This window comes from Apostichopus japonicus, chromosome 19 (genome assembly GCF_037975245.1).
Source record: "Apostichopus japonicus isolate 1M-3 chromosome 19, ASM3797524v1, whole genome shotgun sequence".
Classification (NCBI taxonomy): Eukaryota; Metazoa; Echinodermata; class Holothuroidea; order Aspidochirotida; family Stichopodidae; genus Apostichopus; species Apostichopus japonicus.
Genome location: NC_092579.1, coordinates 15,653,777 through 15,664,443, shown reverse-complemented (window position 1 = coordinate 15,664,443; position 10,667 = coordinate 15,653,777). Strand labels below are relative to the sequence as shown.

General features: G+C 40.5%; 1 protein-coding gene across 1 annotated transcript; it reads left to right on the top strand.

Moving 5' to 3' along the window:
• Positions 1-6,521: 6,521 nt before the first annotated feature.
• On the top strand, positions 6,522-9,964 carry LOC139960117 (uncharacterized). The gene is made up of 2 exons (XM_071958238.1): positions 6,522-6,710; positions 7,771-9,964. Exons 1-2 carry the CDS (start codon positions 6,545-6,547, stop codon positions 9,453-9,455), a joined length of 1,851 nt encoding a protein of 616 aa, XP_071814339.1. The 5' UTR covers positions 6,522-6,544; the 3' UTR covers positions 9,456-9,964.
• The last annotated feature ends 703 nt before the right edge of the window (positions 9,965-10,667 follow it).

Below are 10,667 nucleotides of genomic sequence, written 5' to 3'. Positions count from 1 at the left end.
AAGCTTTTTGTGAGAGCTTTTGTAGACCCATCAAAAATTGCCCAAAATATGCTAGAAACTCCAATAATGGTCACGTTATCTTCTTTGAGAAAAGCTGTATGGTTATATGTGAAAGGACAGTCATAACTCTTCATGTACTGTAATTTTGAGAAATGTATAGCAAACAAAGTTTAAACAGATATTTCTGAAACTTAAATGATTGACATATTTATAGTTTTGTTGTGATTTTGACATCCCTTCCATGATGTATATCTTTGTCTCATAAAGTATTTTAATATGAGGTTGGTTAGTGTAAATGATGGACACGATCTCAACATCTTCAAATCCCTCTTAGATTTGTTCATAACTGGACAGTGTTTTCAATTCAAAGACAGCTTGTAAAATGTCTTCAGATGTCTTCAGATGCAATACAGATTTTGTAACTTACTCAAAAAGTATATAAAGTTCTCGAGTAAAATTTGGGTCGACATTCTGATCCCACGCATTGATCATTGATGTTAATTATTAAAAGAGACTTCCAAGGTATGCAGATGCTTTGAGAGTGAAATTAAAAAAAAAAATCATGGTTTGGGTGACCATTATTTGTCTTCCTAGCATATTTTAGGACTATGTTGATCATCGTCAAACCAGAGACCTCAATATCTCTATAGTCCTTGAACTCCTGAGGTGACTGGGTTTAATTCTAATCTTAAAAAAAAAAAAAAAGAAACCTTAAGACTCTTCAAGTTCATACTTCTTTACAACTACACATTTATTTTCTCTATTCTTACGGCTTATTGCACTAAGTAAGCTTGAGGACTTAAATGCTAGATATGTGATATCCCCCAAGGCTTTTTTTTTGTTTTTTTTTTGTAGTAATTGCAGCAGTAGAATTCATGCACTTGTAAAGTCTTCAGTGAATATTATAAAATATTATGAAACTTGTGAAATGAAAATGTTAAACAAGAATTACTTTCAGAAGAAACATTCTTGTCCTAAAAAAAGCCTAATGCAAAATATTATGAAAAAGAAGAAAACCACAAATTTTGCGGAATACGGATGAATTGAGTATAAAATGCATAGTAGCATTTCTGTATTCAAATTCACTCAGAATCGAGAAAAGAAAACAACAGGAATTTTGATAAAGTTAATTGGAAATTACACAAAATTTGTTTGAATGATACTAAATTTCTATTTCAGCAACGTATTATATATTAGATGAAATTTAAGATTTCATGAATACATATAATTTCTTTGCCCTTTCATCATCTACTTATATATAATTCCCCAATCAGTTTTGGTGCTCTGGTTTACATTATGCATAACACATGGTGTGTTTTTTAACAAGAGGAGTTGAAAATCACAAGTTGGTCCCAAAATCTATATCAGTTAAGTTGATCTCAAATAAATGGTTTTACACACGGGTGTAACCCAATCCATGGAGTAGATAAAGATTTTTTTAATAGCACAACCTTGCATGTAAGACCTAATTATAATGCCTAAGTTGTGGTTTAAATATACCTCAGAATGCACATTTTGACGTCTAAATCACGGTTAAAGTTTATTCCTGGGTCAGCGAGTACCCCTCCCACCCTACGAGAGAGTCAGCTTTGATGACTGCAGGGCTACAATCAAGGGCGTAGGAACCGGGGGGCTGGGGGTGCCAGCCCCCCCAGTGAAAAATATGGAGGGGCGGAAGTATCATTCCGCCCCTCCCCCCGCTTCGCAAGTCAGAAAACCCCTTTTTCATTTCCAAATGAGAAAAAAAGCTCATTTGGAGCACCAAATTGCATCTAAGGCCAGGTGAAAATGCAAAATTATTTACAAAATGGAGTGGGTGTTGAAGTGTGCTATATTGCACCAAATTGCATCTGAGGCCACCTGGAAATGCAAAAAAAAATCCAAAGGGGAGGGGGACACCCCCTCCCCTTAAACCCCTCCCCCAGGCCGGCCATCAGTCTTCAGCCCCCCACTCAAAAGTACCTTCCTACGCCACTGGCTACAATAAAGCCCATCATGCGAATCGTGAACACTTCCAGCCTTCCCTCCCCCACCCCACCCCCTTGTTCCCCGTCACAGGCTGCGCACTTGACTTGTTAGCAGTGGCGGATCCAGGATTTCGCCGAAGGGGGGCCCAGATGGGAAATGCCTAATCGTCGTCCTGGGGGAGGGGTCTAAGGGGAGTGGGTGCCCCCCTCCCTTTTGGAACATTTCACAAAATATGGAGGTCCTCGGTGCAATCTGGTGCTACTTTTCGTGAAAGTTTGGAGTAAAATTTATTTCCAATAAATCATGTATTCATGGTTTGCCGTGCATATATTTGCAATTTCGAGCAATGAGCTGGGATTTACGTCTTTGGGGAGTAGGTGGTGATGCAAACTACTTTTTACCAGGCTACTCCAGGCCATTTCATCTTGGATGCCCCCTTCTAGATGGAGACTATTGATGCAGTCAGAGTGCCCCTCTCACCTTACCACTTTATCAGAATGATGGTGTTCTCTTTTTGCAAATTTATTTTACAAAAAATTACACGCACAGTGGCGTAGCTAGGATTTTTTGAGTGGGGGGGGGGCATGTGGGGCTGTTCTTTCTTGTGGGGGGGCCGTAGGTTACTATCTAAGCGGAGCGCCACCTTGGTTGGCGCGGAGCGTACAGAGAAAATTTGAGATTTCAGCACCCCCCAGATCGCAGGAGATGGCACCTGTGAGGCAAAATAGCAACCAAAAAGATGTGCAACTTTGGTGACAGAAATGCAAAAAAAGTTTTTTCTCTTTCATGCTGACTGACCTTGCCAACTCAGCCAGACTTTTAACTTGAGGGAAGTTGGCATCATTTGTCGTTTCAAGGTGTCAAGGCCTTTCTCCCAACTCAAACCCCTGTGGGCGACCGGTAGGTTTGCAGGATATGCCCACATGTGGACTTAAATAGCATTAGAGGAAGGGGATGGAAGACTAACACGCATCAATGTCTCGGTAATGGTCCACATTGGTGGCTCGGTGCTAATTAGGCCATTTTTGGGGGTTTCTTGAGGCAGCTGTCATCAGAATCTGGCTTTTTGTGCCAATCGATGACCGATAACATGTATTGGTATGTAAATTTCTTCTTCATATATCTAGCAACACTCTAAAAACAAATGAGTGGATTTCATTCCATTGGAGTGATCACTCGGCGCACTTCAAATTAAGAGTGAAATTTAACTCTATTGGAGTTAACCCTCACTCCTAATATGAGTGAATATAACTCTATTAGGAGTTAAGATTTACTCCAATGGAGTGGAAATTCACTCTTATACCGGAATGTGCTCAGTGATCACTCCCATGGAGTGAAATTCACCTATGTTTTTATCAGTACAGTACAGTGCATATCATCATAGACGTACGTACGTACGTACTACGTACGTTCGTATATCAGACGCACTCGATACCCACGATACGATACGGGCCTGGAGAAACTATTTCCACTCATCATTTTTTAAGGCGATACAGTAGTGAGTATTGAACAGGCACATGTTTGCAGGAAATTCAGAATTCCCAATATTTTATATCTCTACCAGTAGTGAAAATCATGTTTCGACAGTTTCGTGGGCATAAAAAAGTTGTTTTGTGGAATATTCAATGACATATCAGGGGCGGATGCAGGATTTGTGACAGGGGGGTCTGACTGGTCCAGCCGCGCCTGAACGTAAGACTATCTAAGCGGAGCGCCATCATTGGTTGGCGCGGAGCGTACAAGAAAATTTGTGGCTTTACAAACCCCCAGATGGCCGGAAACGGCACTTTCCGAGTATTCTAAGCAGCATGTACCTAGCCTGAAAATATGGATCTCATGTCTGCAATTTCTCAATTGATGAGAAAAAAACAATCTATGAAATATGGTATTACATATTATTACATATTACATATTACATATTACATATTACATTACGGCGGAGTGTATAGCCTAGTGGTTAACGCCGGCGTCTCCCAGTCATGAGATCCCCGGTTCGATTCCCCGCCGACAGCAAGGTGTGTCGTCTGGCAAGGGTGTTGTTCAATAACAACTTCCCGACATGGACGTTAAATGGATGTGTGCCGAGAGATTGGCTTCGGTCAGCTTGCGAGTCTATAAGCCTCCATGGCTTCTTTCGCGAGTTCCTGCTTGCGGGAAGATCACATATACATACATACATACATACATACATATCAGATGAGTTGAGATGATACAAAAATCATAATGCCTTTAGCCCCCAATCCCCTCCCGTTCCGTCACCACTGTTTGATGCAGGGCCGGATCCAGGATTCTGGAAGGGTGAGGGGTTTGCTCATGAAAAATTCGTTAGCGCATCCTAGCAGCCTACCGCTCTGTAACCTCACCGCCCAAAAAAATTCGAACACCACCTCAAGTTTGAAACTTTTCGGTCTGAAAATTGAGATCGTTAGGCATTTTTGGCACGTGTAGCACGCGTGCACACTATAGTTCATTTGACGGAAAAGACACACCTGGCTGACTTGTGAGTATAACCGCTTTTCTGACGTCCTACATGTTTAAAATTGGCGTTTAATTTAATTATTTTTTTCTCTCTTTTTTTTTCTCTCTTTTTTTTTTGGCCAAGAGCAGGGGGTCCGGACCCCCTGGACCCCCCCCCCCTGGATCCGCGCCTGCATATATTCATTTGACTCGAGGCAATATATGAAAACCTGATACCTCGGCTCAGTACAAACGGAGCCAATCTTTTGATAGATTGTTGCGCTAGGTGGAAGCACTGAACATATTTTCAGCAGATATCGATATCGCGCAGCACAACAAGGTTCGTGGTATATGGTCGCAATCGTCGCATCGACCATTGCCATGCCATGCTGTGTGACCATTCTTATGATTACTACAAATATTGTATTTTCTTATTCTGCCAGATGCAGACGAGATAATTGTGTAACTCTATTTCCCAAATTATTGAACAAAAAATATAAGTGAATCGCACTTATTTTTATTTTTTTACAACATTTTTTTTTACCCCATTCCCAGTGGGGGGCCAGCCTATTTCATGGGGGGCCTCGGCCCCCCAGGCCCCCCGTAGCTACGCCACTGATCACGCATGGGGCCCTTTCCCTCGAACGCGGTAAAAAAAAAAATCAGGATTTTCAAAAAGGGGGGGCCCGGGCCCCCGGGCCCCCCCCCCCTGGGTCCGCCCCTGGTTAGTGTAGATGCTGTACGGTCGTTGGCACTGTATATAGAGTTGTGTGATCTGCCCAATTCTCAAGGAACTAATTCTCTCTTACAGATGGCTGCTCTTAAATATTAAGGTAACAGAGTGCATAACAAAGGACATCAAGCTGTTACTAGTTTTTTTTTATTTATTCCAGTATAAATTCAAAAGAGTTTATAAGTAGCAAATGATTAGGGATCGAAAGTAAGAAAGTATAGAGAAGTCGTAGATAAAATTTAGATGGTTGAATGTAGAGGCGACGGAAGATGGTTAAATCTGGAATGGTGCACGGGGCTAAGGAGGAGGTGCACGGGACATGTAACTTTGATTTGAGGGGCAATAAACAAAATTACACATTTGAATTACCATTTTGTTCAATTGTTTCATAACAGCATTACACTTATTACAAAAACGGGAACAGGGATACTTTTCATCAGCAAACAGGGGAGCTAATGTTTATAAAAAGGGGCAATTTTGGTAAAGAATAGGGGGAACAACGAGGGGGGGGGGACATCCCCTTTCTAAATTTATGCTTTGCCCCCTCCACCTCCCCCACTAAATGAAATATTATACAATGAGTGGTGTGTTAAGCCTTTTGGCTTGATTACGTAATCTAACGCAAATACCATCAGATCTGTTTGTCAGATGCAACATACATCTCTATAGGAAAACAACACTTTTACTTCCGCCAAAAACATGTTTACGATATATTAAAAATTAAAAAATCAAGGACGAATGGTGTAGTTTAATTTAGAGACCCAAAGATCAGGAAGCCTTACAGTAGCTTATTTGGCACCAGGCTATCCGTGTTAGATCGTGGATGAACACCGGCTTATTTCAAGCCTTCTCTTTTCGATTAAGTGTTCAGAGGATAACGAGGCAGGGGTGTGAATTCGCTCCCATTCCTGCTCCCGTGACCGCCATTAAACGTCCCCATCCGACGGACGAGAGTGTATACCCCAACATCTGACCACTTTCTCAAATACTGAGGTAGGCAAAGGCACCCCATTCGACATCACCGTAGTGCAGCTATGACGTACAAAGTTGTTTCGAAACCAAGTGAAGAACAGAAACAAACCCCTGTTTTTGTGTGTTATATCTGGAATCACCAAAGAAACACGGGACTTTGAATTCGTTGTGTTTGCTTTTCAATCAGTAGTTTATATATATATTTTTTAAATTTATTCACGCGGTTTCATGGTTTGGTTGCTGTCAACAATGCATCACAATATGAAAGCATTATCATATCTAAGTTTTCATCGTATTGGTTAAGGAAACCACTGTACCGATAAATGAGGCCTGCTACGCTATATGATCCTATACAAAGTATTATTAATTTATAATACGTATTTTTTATATTTTAATATTAGCCTATTCACACCTATGCTATGCAACTGGATTATACTATACACGGTCAAAATCACAGCAACAACCATGGCATCGCGTTACCTAACGCTTTGGTTTCTCGTTGGAATTATATTCTTCTTTATGTGGTCAAGTAACGACACCAGTGATTGGAAAAGTTATAATCAGCGATCTTTGTATAAAAGTAAGTAACACTTTGCGCGATCCGCCTCCTTCAGACGGTTTCGAATCACAATAAAGAATATGCATCGATGGTATTCATTCTAATTAGGCCTATGTTAATGTATGTTTTGGTGTTCCGCAAGGTTCTGTGTTAGGACCGTTTTTCCCCCCTCAATATCTCTCTGAGAGCCTTCCACTCAGGGATTAAACGTTGCGGGGTTTGCTGGTGATCAGCAGATTTACAAGCATTTCCATTTGCAAGTCAATTTTCTCTAATAACTACTGATGTTATGTCTAAGGGGAGTAACTAACAATTGCATGGGCAATTGCTCACCAAAAAATGATCTTGACCACTCAGTAAATTGAGCTTGCCCATTGTTCAAGTGCATAATTTTGCCCAATTACATTATCCAGTAAACCTAAATTACTTTTGCATATGCACGCATTCCATTATCTTACCCAAAAAATCTGTAAACATGGAAATGGGTTGATTATTATTGTTTTATTGTTTTGGTGGTAGGGGGATCTTCAAATTCCTAAGAATCCCCCCCCCCCCTAGCTTATAGATTGTTGAAGTAAAGAATTCAAGTAGTTTGAACGATCAAAATCTGTAAACATGGAAATGGGTTGTTTCTTTTAGCAGTGGGGGGGGGGGGGGGAGTCTCTTAGAACTCCTAAAAATCCTCCCCAGCTTATATCTTGTTGAATAATGAATTCAAGTGATTTGAACGACCAAAATAATTAAACATGGAAATGGGCTGATGCTTTTTTTGTGGAAGGAGGGGAGGGGCTTTTCGAACTCCTTAGAATTCTCTCCCCTTTGGTAGACGGAGATGTTCATTGTAGTACAGAGCCTTTAAAGATGATTTAAAAGAAAAGTGGTTCTTATCTTGAAGACTTGATCCACTTTGGCCTCGTAAACAAGACCTTTAAAGTAGAATGAGCGAAACGATATGCTGCTCTCGTGTCTAAACATTTGTTAACAAGTGATGTCGCTGGACTGACTGACATAACTTGAAAATAATCATTGGCAATCAAATAATGAATGCTGCTTGAAAACAAACTTTCTTCTATTCTCCCAGAAATGATTCTCGGCAAGCAAAGTATACACCACGACCACAGCTTATCAAGAGTCATTCAAGTTAACTCTACGGTCTTCAATGTGAGTTCTACGTCTTTAGGCCCAATATTTCGAGAACGACATATGACCGAGGTTACCAGTCATCTGAGCAACTGGACAGCCTCTGGAAAAGGGCTGCGCTACGCAGTCGTGGGTAAGCGCGCATATTTTGCTGTCAACATCGATAACGCAACGATGTCAAAGTTCAATATAAATTTCCACGTCAGTGTTCTCGCTGTCGGTAGGAATCACATCTTTGTAGTGAATTCGTTTAACGAATCAAGAACGACTGAGGGTTTGAAGGTTGATTTTTCCTACGTGCCATCTATACCTGGTAGCTATGATCTATACGTTGAAGAAATAGGTAAGAGGGTGCAGAGACAAATTTCAAGTAGTCCTTTTCGACTGAGAGTGACAGGAGCAAATATCACAGCTGAAATGATAAGAGCCGAATCGAATAATAAGCCATCTTGTCAGACAATACCACGAGGGAATTATTCTTGGCTTGATGGAGACTGGACTACCAGAATTTTCGCAGGAGACGCGCGCGGAACATTACGAAGCGGTTGGGTCTTTCGGCCGAAACTCTGCAGTTTTGATATTTTTACAAAAGACGATTTAGCTGCCGCGGCTGCTTCCGATACATCTACGACTATAGCAATCCTTGGTACTTCCACGGAGAGGGGGATCTTTCTCTCCATGCTAGATCTGGCCATCGATGGTAAGGATGAAACCAACTTGAAGGACTCCGACGTTGGCAAGTGTTGGGGATATGCCAGAGTGAGTTTTGGAAGCTTATCATTCGTTTATCAGGATTTCAGAATATACAAAATTTCAAGTGCCAAAGACAAGTCAATGACATGCAATGATGAGAAAATGGCAAGTATGGACTCTTTGAAGTTACTCTCTGATGCCAAAGAATTTATGAGGAATTTTTTGTTTGAAGACCCCCGATTTTATCCAGACGTTATCCTTATTGTCGTGAAAAATGCCAATCAGCTACGATTAATGGTTAATGAAATACCCGATGATTGGAATGGAACGATATATCCGGTTCATAATTTTAGATCTAACGTTGGCGTATTTTACACAATCAAAGGACATGCTGAAAGTATGCAAAAAATAAACGAATTCGCATCGGTAGACCCCCGTGTTCACACTTTGAATGGATTTGGGCTGGGGGCGGGCATGCGACACTGTACAGAGTCGTCGCCGTTGATTATAAAATCAAATCACTTCCATCGATGGTGTAATGAACTGGATGGTGAGATGAGAGTCTGTGGGAATCCCACCGAAATGATCGCTCAGATGCTCTTAGGAAAAGCGATTGCGCCGAATGGAAAGAAGAATTGGAGACGGTCTCTCGATCACTTCAAACCTGATAGTATTCCGAGGTTGGATTACAATCGAGAATTTCAAGTTTGTTATGACTGTCCAACATCCATGCTTCCTTTCCACGTGAAAGTAACACCCGAATTAAAATGTTATACTGCAGCTAAGACAGGCTTCAAAATAAGAAACGAAAGCGAGATTCGAGTTTGGGATGGCAGTTTGTGTCCTGAAGATTGCATGAAAACGGAACCAATTGACAAGATCAACACCGAATCTGGCACGGTCGACGTGAGAGTGTGTAAAGTGCATGATTGACGACACTTCGTGGAGAGTTTTGGTAGCATACTTCCATGTCACAAAGTAACTACCGAGAACAAATACCAATTGATTAGCTGTTATTAAAGAACGAAATTGTCATCGTAAAGCAAATGGGTTATTTGAAGAAAAAAAAGCTAACTGAATTAAATCCAGTAAAAAAAAAAACTTTTTAGAAAAAAAAAATTAGAGAAAGAAAGAAAGAACCTGGTGACAGGATATTCATACACAACATGGGATTAATAAAAATATTAATAAAACTGCGAACATGGGGCATGCCAGCGCCTGACACGACTAGTGTCTTTTCGTGTGTCTTTTACTTCTTTCTGTTTTCCTGTGTTGCTTAATGTCTTTATTATGCATTTTAGTGTCTTTCTATGTATTTTAACGTCTGTTAATGTCATTGTATGTCTTCTAGTGTCTTCTACGTGTCATTTAAAGACTTATACTTCTTCCTTTGTCTTTTAATATTTTCCTGTGTCTTCTATGTATTTGTATGCTTTATAGTGTCTTATTATGTCTTCTGATATCTTCTAGTGTCTTTTATTGCCTCTAGTGTCTCATTATCTAACGTCTTCCTATGACTTCTATTGTCATCCTATGTATTCTAATGTGTTCTATTGTCCTTGTAGTAGCTTCCGGTATCTTCTCGTGTCTTTTAATGAAAGTATATGGTGGATGAAGCCAGTTGCTTTAGGAAGGGAAGGGAGAGGAGGGGGAGGGGAGGGCAGAGGGGAGGGGGAGGGGGTCTGCATCTTTAGGTAAAACTACATCCTCATATCATTTTTGTAAATTAGTGATATTTCGTTTATACATGTGACAACAGCAGAGAGTGTGCGATATCATTAGTGCAATTGAGCTGAAATGTCTCTTTTTCTTTCGTTTCTAATATTGCAATCATTCACGGAGGAAAAACTATGCTCCTATACAACAAATTGTGAAATTTTTTAAGTATACAGAGAACATTGGCAGATAAGAAAATCATTCCAAATGTATCGGGTTTCAAGGAGAAATCAAATAGAAGTTTATCTGTCCAGATGACATCCTAGAGTAGGAGAAGGTTTAGCCAATCCAAATAATTAAACTCAATCAACAATATTTCGAGTTAGGGAACGAGATTTCGAGACGCGGTTTTAAACTGAAGAGTGTGGAATATTGACGTGGTTTCTAGCTAGCATTGTGGAATATTGATCCCTTCAATATAATTTCCAT